At 54.7% G+C, this 17,438-nt stretch overlaps 2 protein-coding genes across 5 annotated transcripts; both read left to right on the forward strand.

Moving 5' to 3' along the window:
* The first annotated feature begins 648 nt into the window (after positions 1 to 648).
* Positions 649 to 6,175, forward strand: PIM2 (Pim-2 proto-oncogene, serine/threonine kinase). Of its 2 annotated transcripts, none has more exons than XM_036460624.2 (6): positions 649 to 1,501; positions 1,640 to 1,749; positions 2,432 to 2,482; positions 4,012 to 4,384; positions 4,820 to 4,996; positions 5,093 to 6,175. In XM_036460624.2, the coding sequence occupies exons 1-6, from the start codon at positions 1,441 to 1,443 to the stop codon at positions 5,254 to 5,256; spliced, it is 936 nt and encodes a 311-aa protein (XP_036316517.1). In that variant the 5' UTR covers positions 649 to 1,440; the 3' UTR covers positions 5,257 to 6,175. The 2 variants fall into 2 exon arrangements, with proteins under 2 accessions (XP_036316517.1, XP_045426346.1); XM_045570390.1 differs by having other exon boundaries at positions 1,154 to 1,501; positions 4,006 to 4,384.
* A 988-nt stretch (positions 6,176 to 7,163) lies between these two features.
* Positions 7,164 to 17,287, forward strand: SLC35A2 (solute carrier family 35 member A2). Of its 3 annotated transcripts, none has more exons than XM_036460612.2 (5): positions 7,164 to 7,404; positions 9,267 to 9,449; positions 13,651 to 13,802; positions 14,952 to 15,685; positions 16,967 to 17,287. In XM_036460612.2, exons 1-5 carry the CDS (start codon positions 7,314 to 7,316, stop codon positions 16,992 to 16,994), a joined length of 1,188 nt encoding a protein of 395 aa, XP_036316505.2. In that variant the 5' UTR covers positions 7,164 to 7,313; the 3' UTR covers positions 16,995 to 17,287. The 3 variants fall into 3 exon arrangements, with proteins under 3 accessions (XP_036316505.2, XP_036316507.1, XP_036316506.1); XM_036460614.1 differs by having other exon boundaries at positions 7,179 to 7,404; positions 15,542 to 15,685; XM_036460613.2 differs by lacking the exon at positions 16,967 to 17,287 and adding an exon at positions 8,991 to 9,074 and having other exon boundaries at positions 7,179 to 7,404; positions 14,952 to 16,798.
* The last annotated feature ends 151 nt before the right edge of the window (positions 17,288 to 17,438 follow it).

Here is a 17,438-nt window from a genome sequence, read left to right on the forward strand (position 1 = left end):
TGTCTGCCTTTGCAGCAGTGCATGTGTGTCTCGAGCATCTGTGTGGCTTCCTGTGACAGACTCTGGGACAGTGCAAGTCTTTATGTGACAGTGCACATTTGATGGTGCCGGTGTCTTTGTGACAAGTCTTGGTGGTGTGTCTGATGGCCATTTCTGTGTCATTGTCACATGGTAATGTTGGTCTACGTGAGTCTCCGGAGTGCCTGTCTTCCTGTGACTGTGTCTCTGTGTCATTCTGGGACATGACTCTGGCAGCATGCTGCCTGACAGTGGATGTAGCTCTTTGTGACAGTGCGCGTCTGCATGTGTGTCTAAGACAAGTTTACATGAATGTGATGATACGTATTTGTATATATCTCACATAGTACTTCCATGTGTGTCTCTCTGGAGTGCATGTCTGTCTTCCTGCAGCATGAGGCCCGGCTCTGTTTTTCTCAAATTTGTGACTAAGGGTATTTTCCCACCTCTCAGCCCCTGTCTCTCACCTGGAGCACACCCCCAAGCCACCACCACTGGCTTGCTCCCACATCTCAGGAACTGCGCCCCCACCCCCACCCCGGCTCCACCCGCCCTTCCAGATTCTGGACCTGCTGACTGGGCTCAGAGCTGGCTGGGTTTAACCAGGTCTGTCTTAGGTAAATAACTCCAAAACACCCCCTCAGGCCGCCTCTCTGATGCTGCCTTTGACCAGCATGCTCTTGTAGTGGTCAGGGGCTTACCCTCCCTGGCAGCTGAACAGGATCCTCCAGGATCCCTGGCTGCAGTTTCGGGGGCAGAGGCCATGGGCCGCCTAACCTAGAGGCCCCTTGTCCATGGTCCATGGATTCTGGATAGCCACTGGCCCAGATTCTTAGGAGCTGGGCCTGGCCTTATCTCCGTGCTCATCTTGAGGCAGCAGCAAACCAGCTTCCTAGGAAAGGAGGGGGTGCAGCTTTTTTTTAAGTTTTTATCTATATATACATATAGGATACGCACATATATAAAAACAACCAAAACAAATGCAGTTGCTGCATAGGGATTCCCAGAACCGGTTTCCTCTTCGCGCGCGCCCCCTCATTTGCATGTAAACCCCGCCCCCACGGAAGATCCGGGCGCGTATTTGCATAAGGGGGTACTTGAGACCTGGAGAGGGTGGTATGCAAATGAGGGCGGGCTCCGATTGGCTGCGGTACAGCAGGTGCCGCGTCCGGATTGATCAAAGCCAAGTGGGCGGGGCCGTCGCTCCGAGCGACTCTCTCGGGAGGCGCGTGCCCCGGCTCAGTAGCGTTGGGGCTGGCGAGCGCGACGAATCAGAGCACTGCGCCGTCTGTGGGCGCTTCTGGGCCACCGGCTTCTCCGCCTTCCACCCTGGCGCCCCCAAGTCCTGGCTCCCCATCCTCGCTGCCCAGGGCGTCGACGCCCTGCGGGCTCAGCGGGCTCAATCTGCGCAGCGCCTCCTCCATGTTGAGCAAACCTCTTCAGGGGCTTGCGGTGGCCCCGGTGACCCCCACACCGCCGCCAGGTGAGCGAGGCTTCTTTGCCGCTACAGGCCGGGCGGGCAGAGACGATGGAGGGCGACCCGGAGGGGAAGACGGGGAGGGGGGCTCGCGGCGGGGCTCCGCACGCGGCCACCCTGACTTCCTCGCCTCTGCCTGCGTAGGAGGCAAGGATCGGGAAGCGTTCGAGGCCGAGTACCGACTCGGCCCCCTGCTGGGAAAGGGGGGCTTTGGCACGGTCTTCGCAGGACATCGCATCACGGACCGGCTCCAGGTACCCGCCACGAGGATGCGGGAGGGTCAGGTGTGCGTGCGGCGGGGGCGGGAGGCCGGCGGCTGGGCTCCTGATTGCCTGGGAACGATCCCACAATATTGTAAGGTCAGGTCCGAGGAGCCGGCACCCGGCTCGCAGGGGGGCGTCCGAGCCCGCGCCCGTGTGAGTGCGTGTGTGGCGACTCAGGTGGGCGCGTGGGGGAGGGGCGGGGGTTTGGGAGGGCCGGAGAGGGAGACGGGATCGGGCTTCCTAAGGACTCGAGACCCCGGGATCCAGGGGACGCGTACATGTGTGTGAAGATGGGGACGCAGAGCTGAGATTTGGGGGATTTGGGAGGCAAGGTCTCCGGCTGGGAATTGGGAGGACCGGGACTCCGGGACTCAGTCGGGCATCTTGGGGCTGGATTTGGAAGATGGAGCGCTTGGGTGTGAAGAAATTTGGAGCTGAGAACCTGGACTGCGAGGGTCTGGGCTTGGGAACGGAGCTCAGGGCCGAGAGCGGAGGGCGGTGGGAGAGGTGAACTTGGTCCCGGGGACTTGGCGGGCCAGGGAGAGGTCCCCGGCTCCTTGGGGGTCCTGGTGTGGTGTGGTTGGGGCCACAAAGACTAGGTAGGATGAGGCTCGGGACCGAGAAGGAGCTGGGGGTCATCTTCCAGCCCTTTAACCCCAGCCCGCTTCTCCAGGTGGCCATCAAAGTGATCCCCCGGAATCGCGTGCTGGGCTGGTCCACCCTGGTGAGTATCCTCGGAGCCCTCCCTGACCTGGTGGCGCCATAGCTGGCGAGGGGCTCAGACGCCCCCTAGGGCTTGTTCTCCCTGGGCCCTGCTCCTGACGAGATCACTCCTCCCAGCCCGTGTTTACTCCCCTGCGGTGACATCTACACCTCCACACAATTCTGACTCACCCCAGTTCCCCCCGAGCCCCGGATTCTCCCCTCCAGCCCCCCTCTCTCGTCCTCCTCCAAATGCTGCCTCAGGGGCTGCCCGCGGGGCATGCTGGTGGGAAAGGGGGGGGCCAGAGGTCACTGGTTGCCATGGCGACGGTGGCTGCTTCTGTGCCGTTAGCGCGCTACGGACGGCAGGGCGGGTCTGGGCCAGTTGTAAGTGCGGCAGCGCCCCCTGGCGGGAGCTGGGGAGGCGCGCCTGCGCAGTAGCGGGATTTTCATCGCCCTGAGAAAAACCTGTCTGCAGCTGTGCACATCGGCGGCGTGGCCAGCAGAGGGCGCCCTCTCAGGCAGAAAGGCCGCTTCTGCAGGTCCTTGGGCCCACGTGGGTCTAGAGGGGCGGCTTTTGTGGCTAGTACCATTAACGCCCTTTACTGAGCCCCAAGGTATGCCCCAGGTTTTGCTAAATCATAAAAAGCTTACAATATTCCAAGTCCAACTAATCACTTCCATTCACCCTGGTTCTAGATGCTTAGTAACAGGAAAAAAAATACCATGATAACATTGAGTTCTTCATTTGTGCCTGTTCCTTTACCATCGCTCCCTTTCAGCTATTTAACTAAAGTATATTGAGTACCTGCTATGTCCCAGGCACAGTTCTAGGCACTAGAGGAAAGGTTACCTTTATTGAAAGCTCAGTTTGTGGCAGCTCCCTTTCCACTAATTGCTTTCACCTAGTGACCACATACTATGTATGGAGCCCTCCCCTGTTACCAGGCACTGAGCTAGTGCTTGACTATGTCAGTGAGCAAAGCAGAAAGCATTACACAGTAATGGTATTTATTTAGTGCTAGCTCTGGGCCAGATGCTCTGCTGTAAAGTGCTTTCACCTATTGCACACTTACTGAGCACCTACTGTGCATAGGCTGCTGTCTAAACTCTTTGGAGATGTCAGGGAACAAAACAGAAGATATCCCCTAACACAGTCTTTCTTTACGAACCACTTTTATCCCCGGCCCGTGTGGCTCAGTGGTTACAGTTTCCGCCCATGAACCAGGGTTTGATTCCCGGTCCAGGGCACTGTGCCTCAGTTGCAGGTTCAATCCCCAATCCCTGTTGTGAGTGGCAGGTGATGATGTGCCTAATGTTACTGTTTCTCCCCAATCCCTCCACTCTAAAAGTCAATGGGGAAAATATCCTCCTAGGGTGAGGATTTAAAAATTTTTTTAAAAAAAAGGAACACTTTTATCTGCTCTTGAAATATTCACTGAACCTGGGAGGCTGAGGGGCTAGGATTTAAGTTCAGGCCAGAAGTCAGCCTCACAGCTCCGGTCTAATGTCTGTGTTCCCTTCTCTCCCCCTTTGCCCCCGCAGTCGGAGACAGAGTCGGTCACATGCCCGCTGGAGGTGGCGCTGCTCTGGAAGGTGGGTGCAGACGGTGGGCACCCCGGTGTGATCCGGCTGCTCGACTGGTTTGAGACCTCCGAGGGCTACATGCTGGTCCTTGAGCGGCCTCTGCCGGCCCAGGATCTCTTTGACTACATCACTGAGCAGGGCCCGCTGGGCGAAGAGCGGAGCCGCTGCCTCTTCACCCAGGTGGTGTCGGCCGTGCGGCACTGCCACGCCCGGGGGGTCGTGCATCGCGACATCAAGGATGAGAACATCCTGATAGACCTCCGCCGAGTGTCTATCAAACTCATTGATTTTGGTTCCGGTGCCCTGCTTCATGATGAGCCCTACACTGACTTTGACGGTAAGGCTTTTCTACATCTCAGGGGGGAGACTTTTTTTTACCTTTTGATGAATTTTTTCCTTTTGATGGCCTCTTGACCTTTGATCTCCCGTGCTGGGGCATCACCCTTGACCTGCACTGTAACTTTATAAGGTTCAGGATTTTTGATATTGAGGCCTCGACCTCTGGTAAAGCCCATCTTCTCCCGGTGCCCTGACCTTGTTCTGGCTTTTATTCTGGTGGGGGTTCCTGTTTCCTGGTAAGGGTAGCCTTCCATTACTTTTAAGCGCCTTTCTATGAGGGGACTCCGTTGTCTTTAGTGCTCTTACTCTGGTGATGAGGCCTGCTGCTATATTTAAAGAGCTACTGTGGTGACAGGACTAACTTCCTGGGTAGTGGGGGGGGTGGAAATAAGGGCGATACCAAAGAATGGTCTAACCTCTGGCTTGCATGCAGGGACAAGGGTGTACAGCCCCCCGGAGTGGATCTCTCGCCACCAGTACCATGCCCTCCCGGCCACCGTCTGGTCCCTGGGCATTCTCCTCTATGACATGGTGTGCGGGGACATTCCCTTCGAGAGGGACCAGGAGATTTTGGATGCTGAGCTCCACTTCCCGGACCATGTGTCCCCAGGTGAGGCCCTCACTAGCCCTAGCCCAGGGGACCCCGCCCCTCCCAGGGACTAGACCCCAACTAACTGCCATTTTCCTGTGTGTTTCCGCCCTGCAGACTGTTGTGGCCTAATCCGCCGGTGCCTGGACCCCAAACCTTCTGCTCGACCCTCCTTGGAGGAGATCCTGGTGGATCCCTGGATGCAGACCCCAGAGGAGGATGCACCCCCTGACACCCCTAAAGGGGGTTCCGCCCCTTTGGCCTGGTCCCTGCTGCCCTAGTTGGGTTGTCCCCTGGCCACCGCCACGGGGATTACACATCCGTTGATCTGGTTTTACAGGTCATTACAAATCCAGTGTTACTAGGGTCAGAGATTGGGGACCAGGGGTCAGAAAACAAGCCAAGTCTGCCCAGTCCCCATCCCAATCCCGTTAAGGGGCCTCCCTCCCGGAATCTGTGGTTGCTCATTCTGGAGCGGGGGGCGCTTCTTAGCTTCTCATCTTACTAAGTAACAGTTTGTTTGAAGTCAATTCCATTCTGAGCCCCTGGAATCCGTGTTACAACCCTCACTCTGGCACCTCCTGCCTGCTACACCACACGAACTTAGTTGAAATGCTCTAACTTGGGCAGGGTGCTTTCTGTTGGAATACGCCAGCAGCTCTTACTTTTAGCCAAGGGACTGTGTTCTAGCTTAGGTTAAGGTTCCACGTTCAGTCAAGCTGCTTGCCTACCTCAGCCCAGGGTTGATTATTCTGGGGGAGGTAATGCCCTATTGTTACCCCAGGGCTTTTTTTTTTTTTTCCTCCTCCTCCTCCTTCTTCTTCTTTTTTTGGTGAAGGGACGCTACTCTGTTATTCCAAGTGCTCTTATTCTGGTGAGGAGAAAACCCTACTTCCAAGATGTGGGAAGGAAGGGAGATGGACACCACCAGAGTCCACTGGGATGGGTTGGATGGTTTCGGGGGATAGGGTGGGGGAAATAAGTCTTGTTTGTTCTCCTAGGGCCTCCCCCTCCACCTTTTTTTGGATTCTTGCTGCCTCCTTCTGAGCCAGGATTGTCCAGTTGCTGAAATGTAAATACTTATGTATTAGGAGGAAGGGAGCTCCAACTGTGTCATCCTCTCCCTTCTCCACATGCCTGGATTATTTAAAAAGCCATGTGTGGACACCCACTATTTAATAAACGTACTAGAATCACAAACCACTGGCCAGTTGTAGTTGTGTGGTGTTTGTGGAGCATCTGCTGCGCGCGCTGAGCCAAGAGGGAGACGGAGTGATCTCGCCTCTGCCCTCGGGAAGCCCGTCTTGTGGGGCCATCCTACAGGTCTCTTAGGGATTCGCACACAACTACTGACAGCAGCGCCCCTTCCCCAGCTCCTATGTAGTGACCAGAGTGCGGGAGGGCTCCACGGGAGACATACTGAAGCTATTTGGAACATCCCTGATGGAAGGTGGCTAGCTTATGGGCAGGGAAAATGGCTTCCCTCCAATCCAATCTCATGGGAAAGCAACCCTTTCCGGGCTCGGGTGAGGGCGGGCTGGGTTTGAGGGCAGAGGGACCTTACCAGCCCTTGATTTCTAACACCTGTTTGGCCGTTACCTTTTCGCCTCTCCCTTTGACCCGGAAGTGCTCATCTCTGTCCCTTAATTCTGGACTTCTCTTCCCTAGTCTCTTGTTTTCACTTGTCCCCACCTCCGCTGTTACCTCTCTTGCCCTGCTTTCAAAAGCTAACTCATAAGCCTCTCGCCTGCACGCTAACCAGTCCACTTAGTTCCTTTTCCATCTCGATGTTGGCTTCCTTTCCCTCCTTCTCTGGCTCCATTAAATTCCCCTGTGCCTTCTCCCTGGCATATCCTAATTCTAAGCTGCCCTGGTTAGATCACCTGGCTGCCTGCACCTGCCCGCCTCCCCAAACACCATCTTGCTTCCAAAAAGCCCGAAGGAGCACAGGGGGTGGGTCCTCTCTTGGCGAGGGGAAAGGGAAACCAGTCCAACCAGGAAAGACCGGGTTTGGGTTTGGGTTTGGGAGGCGCGGTGCCAGCCGAAGACCATGCCAATGAAGAGCCGGGACTGGAGCGGGGCAGCCGGGCCAACGAGCCGCGGGGCCGGGGCGGGCGGGCGATCCGGGGAGCGGGATCCATGGAGAAGGAGGGCGAGCTGGCCCACGCGCGATCCGAGTCCCGGGGCTGCACCCCCGGGCGATCGGGACCAGACAGGGAAAGCCCCTGCTCCAGCGGCCCTGCCCTCGCCCCGGCTCACCCTGGAGGCCCGGAAGCGGAAGTGACAGACACGGAAGTGGCCCGCTGTTGCCGAGGGGACGGGCCAGGCAGATGCCAACATGGCAGCGGTCGGGTCTGGCTGTTCCTCCGCGGCGGCCGGGCCGGGGGTGGTCTCCGCGGGGGCGCTGGAGCCCGGGACCATGAGTGCGGGTGAGGCGGGGGCGGCGGGGCGGGGGCCGGATCGCGGGGGGATGTCAGGGAGGCGCCTGCCTGAAGCGAGCGGGAGCACCCCCTATGCACCGACCGGTGTGTGCAGCGGGGTGAGGCTGGGCGGGGAGGGGAGCAGGAGCAGACCATCGGGAGGGTGCTGGGGGCGGGAGGAATCAGCCCCCAGCGGGGCGAGGGGCGTCTCTTCTGCATGGGAGCGGAGGGGCTGTCTGAGGCCAGGGGGCTGTGTCCTCGTGGGGAGGCTAAGGCCATTCTGAGGGTGTGAGGGGGTCCATGGAGGGAGAGACCCCTCCGAGGGCGGGAGAGCTCTTTCTTTCTGGAACGGACAGGCTCTTCTGGGGGGAGGTTCTTCGCCAGAAAGGGAAGGGGCTGTTGTGAGTTGGGTGGGGCAGGTCCTTATGGGATTCAGAGTCCATTTTGGGGATGGGGATGGCCATTATATGGGGAGCAGGCCATCTGGGGGTCCCCTCACGATGGAGGGTTATATGTTGGAGTGAAGGGGGGGCAGACCTTCCTCGTGTGGCAGAGAAGGGACGCTCTGAGGGTGCCAGGCTGTTCCTCACAGCCAGGATTGTTCATTGTGTGAGTGGAACAAGGACTCCTTCTCGGCTGGAGGTAGAGGAATGCAGTGGTTGGAGGGCTGGGCCGTGGGGAGGGAAGGGACATTTCCTTATAGCGTTCAAGGAACCAGACCGTTTCTGCTGAAGTGATCCCTGATTATGTGGGGCTCAATCCTTGGGACAGTGCGGAAATCCTATCTTATTTGTTAGAATCAGGCGTCTTCAAACTACGGTCCGCGGGCCACATGCGGCCCGCAGAGGAGTCTGATCCGGCCCACCAGGTTTTTTGGGCAGTGAGCGCAGCCGAGGTGTTACAGCAGGAATTAGTAGTTCATATAGTCCGGCCCTCCAGCTCTCTGAGGGACCGTGATCTGGCCCCCACTTTAAAAAGTTTGAGGACCCCTGTAAGACGATTTGGGGTCCGAAAGAATCTGTCCTCATCGGAGGGAGGGGTTGGAGAGACCATTCAGAGGGTGGGAGAAAGGCTGTTTCTTAGGAACTGAGCCTGCTGTCTACACTGCTCTCCTTCCCTGGATCAGAGTATCATTCTTTTTAAAAATATATATATATACTATTAATTTTTCTACAGAGAGGAAGGAGAGGGATAGAGAGTTAGAAACGTCGATGAGAGAGAAAGATCGATCAGCTGCCTCCTGCACACCCCCCACTGGGGATGTGCCTGCCACCAAGGTACATGCCCTTGAATCAAACCTGGGACCCTTGAGTCCAAAGGCCACAGGCCGATGCTCTATCCACTGAGCCAAACCGGCTAGGGCTAGAGTATCATTCTTTACATGGGTCATCCCCTCATTAAATAGAAGCAACATTCTATAGAAATCTTCAGTTAGCTCATCCATAAAATGGGAATCCTTATAGCTCCTTCAGAGATCAGAGCACCATTGGGCTCTGTTGTAATCCATATAAATCCCTTAGCCCAATGATAGGCACACAGTAGGCACTCAATAAATGTGGAGAGTTAGTTGAGAATGTAGTTGCTAGATGGGAGAGAGTTGCTTCTCACTCAGGGGAAGCGGGGTGTCCAGGGCCTGCCCTGGCCATTTCCTAATACCCCCAGAAGGGTTCCGGGAATGGGCCTGGCCCGCTTCTACCTTTCTGGATCTTCTTCCTGTGGCCCTCATCAGGTTAGGATGAGGCAGAGGGAGGAGAAAGCAGTGGTGGCCAGGAGGATCCTGGTTGAAAGGGGGGAGGAGAGAGTGGTGGTAGGGCTTTGCTCCTAGCAGCCTCTGGCACCATCTTCACCTTTGCTCCTTCCGTTCCCCACAGCTCACCGGCGCCTCAAATACATATCCCTGGCCGTGCTGGTGGTCCAGAACGCCTCCCTCATCCTCAGCATCCGCTACACCCGCACGCTGCCTGGAGACCGCTTCTTTGCCACTACCGCAGTGGTCATGGCCGAGGTGCTCAAAGGTCTCACCTGCCTGCTGCTACTCTTCGCACAGAAGAGGGGTATGGACCAGGGAGGGGGCTGTCCTGGAGTCATCTGGGAGGATTCTGCGTGCGTGCATGCGTGCGTGTGCGTGCGTGTCTGTGTGTGTGTGTGTGTGTGTGTGTGTAGATCTACACCCACATGGAAGGTTTGCTGGGAAATATCTCTGTCTCTGTAGAACTGCCTGGAAAGTGTGTAAGTGCAGCCAAGCTGCCTTGTTCCACCAGCTATGAGTAGCCCCTTTTAAAATATATATATATATTACTAATTTTTTACACAGAGGAAGGGAGAGAGAGTTAGAAACATCCATGAGAGAGAAACATTGATAGTTGCCTCCTGCACACTCCCTACTAGGGATGTGCCCACAACCAAGGTAAGTGCCCTTGACAGGAATCGAACCTGGAACCTTTCAGTCTGCAGGCCGATGCTCTATTCACTGAGCCAAACCGATTTCGGCTTCTTTCACTTTTTCTTATGAGGAGCTTCAAACACATGATCAGAGAGAATGATGAAATAGGAATATATCCATGTACCCATCACCCAAATTCAACAATTATCAACTGATAGCCACTCTGATATTAAACAGTGTCAGTGAGCCCTAGCCGGTTTGGCTCAGTGGATAGAGAGCATCGGCCCTCAGATTGAAGGGTCCCAGGTTTGATTCCGGTCAAGGGCATGTACCTCAGTTGCAGGCTCCATCCCCGGGAGGCAACCAATCAATGTGTCTCCCTCACATTGATGTTTCTCTGTCTCTGCCTCTCCCTTCCACTCTCTAAAAATCAATGAGACAATATCCTCAGGTGAGGATCAATAAAAAACAAAACAAAAAAACAACCAGCGTCAATGATTATCCCCTCACTGCCAATCTATATGTCTGCCTACCTATGCCTTCACCTTATTATACTGAACTACAGTAACTCCTCACTTAATGTCATCAGTAGGTTCAGCGACTTTAAATGAAATAATGTATAATGAAACTAGTTTTACCACAGGCTAATAGATAGAAATGAGTTAAATTCATAGGCACTTCAATAGTTATAACACAATAACAAAGAAAACTGTTAGTTGAGGGCCTGCCCTATGTCCCACATGAAGTATTTTTTTTTTAAATATGCTTTTTGTTGATTTCAGAGAGGAAGGGAGGGAGAGATAGAAACATCAATGATGAGAGAGAATCATGGATCGGCTGCCTCCTGCATGCCCCACACTGGGGATCGAACCCACAGCCCAGGCCTGTGCCCTTGACTGGAATCAAACCCGGAACCCTTCAGTCCACAGGCCGATGCTCTATCCACTGAGCCAAACCAGCTAGGGCGTCATAAACATTTTTTTAAATATATTTTATTGATTTTGTACAGAGAGGAAGGGAGAGAGAGAGAGAGCTAGAAATATCAATGAGAGCGAGTCATCGATCAGCTGCCTCTTCACACCCCCTACTGGGGATATGCCCGCAACCAAGGTACATGCCCTTGACCGGAATCGAACCCAGGACCCTTCAGTCCTCAAGCCGATGCTCTATCCATTGAGCCAAACCGGTCTCGGCATAAACATTTTAAAAAATGTATTTGAGTCAGGTTTTTTTGTTGAATTTATTGGGGTGACATCGGTTAATAAAATTATATAGGTTTAAGGGGTACAGCAATTCTGTATTACATCTGTATATTATCTATTCACCACCCCAAGTCAAGTCTCTTTCCATCACCATTTTTCCCCCCCTTTATCATCTCCAACCTCTGCCCACCCCACCCCTTTCTCTCTGGTAATCACCATACTATTGTTTGTCTAGACCAGTGTTTTTCAACCTTTTTTGGGCAAAGGCACACTTGTTTCATGAAAAAAATCACGAGGCACACCACCATTAGAAAATGTTAAAAAATTTAACTCTGTGCCTATATTGACTATATATAAAGTAATTCTCTTGAATAGGAATCAAATAACACAAAGAAAGTATTTTATAATTACTTTATTATGAAATATTAAGTAAACAAAATAGTGAAAAATTATAAAATTCTTGTCTTGTCTGCACCTACGGCACACCAGGCAACATCTCGCCGCGGAACAGCGGTTGAAAAATGCTGGGTGTTTTTATTTGTTTGTTTGTTTTTTATTAATCCTTCACCCTTTTCACCCAGCTGCCCACCACCCTCCCCTCTGACAGCTGTCAATCTGTTTTCTGTAGGAGTGTTTGAGTCAAGTTTACATCAAGATCAGTGAGTTGTACTTGGTCTAACCTGTAGATTTCCCTCCAATTCTCTCTCTCTCTCTCTCTCTCTCTCTCTCTCTCTCTCTCTCTCTCTCTCCTTAATTTGTTGAAGAAACCAGGTCATTTGTCTTGTAGACTTCAGGTAACCTAGATTTTGCTGACTGCCTCGCAGTAGTTCTGTCCTCTGTATTTAACATGTTCTTCTGTCCTCTGTAATTCCTATAAGGCAGCTTTACCTCCTCATTTACACACCCCTGAAAGCCTGCTTCTTTCCAATGTTGTCAAGTCATTGCTCTCTAAAGGCCTTGCACGTGGCTCTGCCCTCAGCACTTACATCGAACAAGCCCTTCTTACCCACTTCTTTAGCTCCAGGGCCCTAGGGGACAGCAGTTTAGGGACCTACCTGCTCTTGATTGATTCTCAGACACTTTCTAGCAAACTCTGCATGGCGGGCTTGGAGTGTCAGCAGCGCAGACTCGCACCTTCTCCTCAGGGGCTGGTCCATTAGATGGGGAGAAACCAATAGCTGCAGACTCAGGCCTAGGCTTCCATCTCTTACCTCAGTTTCACTTTTCTTTTAAATATATTTTATTGATTTTTTTTACAGAGAGAAAGGAAGAAGGATAGAGAGTTAGAAACATCGATGAGAGAGAAACATCGATCAGCTGCCTCCTGTACCGTCCCCGTCACTGGGGATGTGCCCACAACCAAGATACATGTCCTTGACCTGAATTGAACCTGGGACCCTTCAGTTCATGGGCCAACGCTCTATCCACTGAGCAACACTGGTTAGGGCTTCCCCACTTTTCTTTTCTCTGAACTTGGTGGTAAAGCTGGGCCTGATCTGATGTGGGGCTATTGACATATTGGTGTGTTTTTCTTTTTCTCGTGTGGTGGGACTAGGAATGTGCTTGATGGTGGTGTGTGGGTTGTGTTATACGAAGTATACAGTATTTTGACCACGTGACCTTGCTAACACCTGGAAATTTTTTTTTTAATATATTACAGAGAGGAAGAGAGAGGGATAGAGAGTTAGAAACATCAATGAGAGAGAATCATCGACAGCTGCCTCTTGTACACCCCGTACTGGGGATGTGCCCGCAACCAAGGAACATCCCCTTGACCGGAATCGAACCTGGGACCTTTCAGTCCGCAGGCCGATGCTCTATCCATTGAGCCAAACCCGTTTCGGCAACACCTGGAAATTTTCAAACACCCAAACACCTGGGCCCAGGAAATGTAGGGAAAGGGGAGACATTGATAATCACTCCTGGGGTTAATGCCATGGAAGGCAAAGATGGAATGTGAGTGAGCACCGCCAGGTCCCGTAAAGATCTTATGTAGTGGCTGGTTTTCCCTGCGGAGTGCCACTGAGCTGCAAAAACAGTGGGACGAGCTTCGCAAAGGCCTTCTTATATAGGAAAATATTCCTACTGATTGATTGGCACAGGTCCCAACCACACTTTCCTGCTTATCAGTCAAGCGTGTGTATTTCCATGTGTCGGGGGTAGCTGCTTGGTGTGTGTAAGGCCGACAGAAAGATGCAGCCAAGTGGGAGACCAGTAAGCTGACCCCTGGGCAGCTTGCAGGCCAGTAAGGAGCTAGGGTAAGCCCACAAGTGGATTGGCTTCCACCTACACTCCTTGGACTTCTGCTTCCCGCTACCCTACTTAATGCTGATGAGTTCACTGTGCACATGTGTACACATGTGTACGGAGCGCTTGCCCTGAGTGGGGCTTTGCGCCAGGGAGGTGGGCTTAGGAGAAGGGAGGTATGGCCTGGGTTTCTCAGACACAGCGTTACGGCCATTGGTAATGGACCACTGTGTTTATCCAACCGAGTATCCGAACGGCCGCCTGGGCACGTGCTTCTTCTGTGGGGAAACTGAGAGCACAGACTCAGTCTAGTCCTCAGGGAGGCGGTGTCAGGGGGAGACACGGGACCAGGCCTAGTCCCAGCGCGCAGAGGGTCCCTGCCTTCGGTAGTCGGTGCTAAAAGGCTCTCCTCCACCCGCCAAGGTAACGTGAAGCATCTGCTCCTCTTCCTCCACGAGGCTGTCCTGGTGCAGTACGTGGACACGTTCAAGCTTGCCGTGCCCTCTCTCATCTACACCCTGCAGAATAACCTCCAGTACGTGGCTATCTCCAACCTGCCAGCTGCCACTTTCCAGGTGAGCCCCAAGCCCGCATGGCCCGGAGGAACTGGCGGGGTGGGGTGGGGTGAGGGTGGGGCTGCAGGGAGCTGGCTCTCTTATCACCTTTAGAATATCCGGGCCACTCCCTTCACTTCTGTTTCCTCCTCCGTGGAAATGGTAACTGCTACTCCCTGGGATGCTGGGATGTTTAAAAGGTGTAGCACCCAGCCCGGAAGAGCCCTCGGTTGGTGAGAGAGAAGCTTCTGGCTGTTTTCAGGCTGCCTTAGGAAATGGTTCAGGAGCCTGGATTCAGGGGCCAGGCCGTCCGGGTTCAAATCCCAGCTCGTTTTTCTAGCTGTGTGATGTGTGGCATTGGGTGGGTCCCTTAAAATCCCCGGTCCTTAGCTTGCCCATCTTTATTTTTTGAATACCCGTTTTTATTGGTTTCAGAGAGGAAGAGAGAGGGAAAGACAGAAACATCCATGATGAGAGAGAATCATTGATCAGCTGCCTCCTGCCCGCCCCCTAACTGGGAATCGAGCCCGCAACCCGGGCCTGTGCCCTCTCCTGGAATGGAACCTGGGACCCTTCAGTCCGCAGGATGATGCTCTATCCACTGAGCCACACCGGCTAGGGCAGTTTTCTCATCTTTACATTAGACATTACAGTAGCACGCACTTCATACATGAGGATTGAATGAATGAATTCACATGAAGTGCTTACACCCACACCCGGCACATGATGTGCTAATATTGTGTGGCGGACTCGTTTGTATTGACAGGTATTGCTCAAGACCTCCCTCAGCATGCTGTCTACCATTCATTCATTCACTCCTTTCTGTGTGAGGCGTGTGACGTACCTGACAGCAGGTGTCAGGGCTCAGACCGGGCAGGCGCTTTCTCCCTCAGTACCCAGCCAGGAAACGGGGCTGGGGCGCGGGCTGGAGTGTAGCCGGGGACTTATTCCACAGTCAGCCTCCTGTGTACCTTCCGGGAGGGACCTCGGAGCCATTTAGCTGTAACTGTCCATGGGCGGCAGCTGGAAATGCTTGCCGTGTTTATTGTCATCTACCCTGTGTGTCCTCCCCCCAATGTGCCCGGGGGCCCACCGTGGGTGCTGTCCCCGTGTGCACACGTCGGGGGGGGGCCGGCGGCAGCCCTCAGCACCTCCATATGCCACTCGCAGGTCACGTACCAGCTCAAGATCCTCACCACCGCCGTGTTCTCCGTGCTCATGCTGAACCGCAGCCTCTCCCGGCTGCAGTGGGTCTCCCTGCTGCTCCTCTTCACCGGCGTGGCCATCGTGCAGGCCCAGCAAGCCGGCGGCGGGGGCCCGCGGCCGCTGGACCAGAACCCCGGGGTGGGCCTGGCAGCCGTCGTGGCCTCCTGCCTGTCCTCCGGCTTCGCGGGGGTGTACTTCGAGAAGATCCTCAAGGGCAGCTCGGGCTCCGTGTGGCTGCGCAACCTGCAGCTGGGCCTCTTCGGCACGCTGCTGGGCCTGCTGGGGCTGTGGTGGGCCGAGGGCGCGGCCGTGGCCCATCGGGGCTTCTTCTTCGGCTACACGCCCGCCGTCTGGGGCGTGGTGCTCAACCAGGCCTTCGGCGGGCTGCTGGTGGCCGTGGTCGTCAAGTACGCCGACAACATCCTCAAGGGCTTCGCCACCTCCCTGTCCATCGTGCTGTCCACCGTGGCCTCCATCCGCCTCTTTGGCTTCCACGTGGACCCTCTGTTCGCCCTGGGCGCCGGGCTGGTCATCGGCGCCGTCTACCTCTACAGCCTCCCCCGAGGGGCCGCCAAAGCCATAGCCCCCGCCGCCGCCTTGGCCTCCGGGCCCTGCACCCACCAGCAGCCTCCGGGGCAGCCGCCGCCGCCGCTATCTGCCCACCGCGGAGACCCCAGCACGGAGCCTTTTCTGCCCAAGTCAGTGCTGGTGAAGTGAGCCAGGGAGGGGGACCGGGAGGAGGGAGTGGGGCACCCTGCAAGACCCCAGGTCACCCCCGGGGCCTGGCCCCTCGGGGGTGTGAGGTCTCTTATCCCGGGTCCTTGAGACTCCGGGAGGGGCTCGGGGCTGGGCGGGCGTTCCATGAAGCCTTCCTAGTCCGCTGACCCCCCCCCTCCCATGGAGGGGTGTTAAGAGTCACCTCCCCTGTCCCGGCCCAACCCCTCGGAGGGCCAGGTTGGGGAGGGTGTTGTCATGTAAGGTCTTTTTATCCGCCTCCCTCCTTCAGCCAGAAGTGTCCCGTCTCATGCCTGGAAGGGTCGCTTCCGGGCGTCCCTCTACCTTTGTAAGGACAAATTGGACAAAAACCCTACAGTCCTTTAATAATGACTGATGCCTGCCCGTGGCGGCTCCTTTCCCATAGCGCCAGGCCTGCTCTCCTGCACCGCCAACCTGGATCCTGTTAGCAGCTCTTTCTGCGGCCCTGACACCGAGACCCCCTGGGAGAGGTTGGGGGGCGAGCTGAGGTCTTGGTCCAGAAATTGGGACTTCGTGGTTTTTTTAGTGGTTTGGGGATTGGTGTAATCAGATCATTGATGATCCAGGGTCTGGGCAAAGCAGGGAGGGAGGTCCCTGAAGGGACTGAATCAAAGGAAGACGGTCCGTTGCCAGATGCAGGGTTCTTTTCAGAGAGAACAAAATAAAGCTGCCAACCATCCTCCTGGCTACCCCACTGGCTGAATGAGGCAGCCTTCACTCATGGGTGTGTGTCGGGGGGTGTGTGTGTGTCTTCAAGTTGCTGAAACATGGAACTTGCCCCATGCGCTCCTCAAAGCTTATTAACCCCTTAACTGTCTCCCGGGTGTGTGTGTGTGTGTGTGTGTGTGTGTGTGTGTATGTACGTATGTGTGTGGGGGTGTGTCTGTGCCCATGCACACGCTTGGGAGATTGCCTGGGCTCTTTGCTATGTGTAAATAGGGCCGTTGGACCTTTATTTTTGATTAACTTGTTCTGATTTTTTTTTGTTTTCTAAGGAACTGTAATGAACCAATGTCAGGATACCTAATGCCAAATAAAGATGTTGTATTTATTTAGTCCACGTGTAGCTTTCTGACCCAGGGGACCTGCTCTCTGTACACATGGGCTCTGTTACTAACCTCAGAATGACCCGCCTCATTGCTGTCACCCTCGCTTGCTCGGGATGCCTGCCTGCCAGCCCACCCCAGCTTTCTGTTTTTCTTTCCTCCCCGTTCCCACCACAGGTTGCTCACCAAGGTGAAGGGTTCGTAGCTGCTGGGACTGAAGACACTGGCCTGGCTTCGTCCTCCCTTCTTGCCCTGGCACAGCCAGGACCATACTCTGATCAGTATTAGGGCTGGGGGGAGTTGGGACACTGATGCCCCCTGTCCCCGCTGCCCCCACCCCCACCCCCACCCCCATACAGGGCTGATACACCTAAACTGTCTGATAAGGAGGGTCCAGCTAGGAACCACCTCAGCTTCTAGTCCCTGCTGTCCCCATATGCCCGTGCCACGCCCACAGTATTTCTTAGGGGAGTTTTTGCAAATAAACTGCTTTGCATCAAACATTTCATTCACTCACTCCTAATGCCTTGGCAGGACCAGACCAAAAGATTTCACGGCTCTTATATGGCCCTCGGGCCAGACATTCCCCACCCCTGATAGAAGCTACACTGTTACCCAAGCCTATTCGGCTTCAGAGTTAGGTAGGGAT

The sequence above is a fragment of the Pipistrellus kuhlii genome, unplaced genomic scaffold (genome assembly GCF_014108245.1).
Source record: "Pipistrellus kuhlii isolate mPipKuh1 unplaced genomic scaffold, mPipKuh1.p scaffold_m20_p_32, whole genome shotgun sequence".
In the NCBI taxonomy this organism is placed as follows: Eukaryota; Metazoa; Chordata; class Mammalia; order Chiroptera; family Vespertilionidae; genus Pipistrellus; species Pipistrellus kuhlii.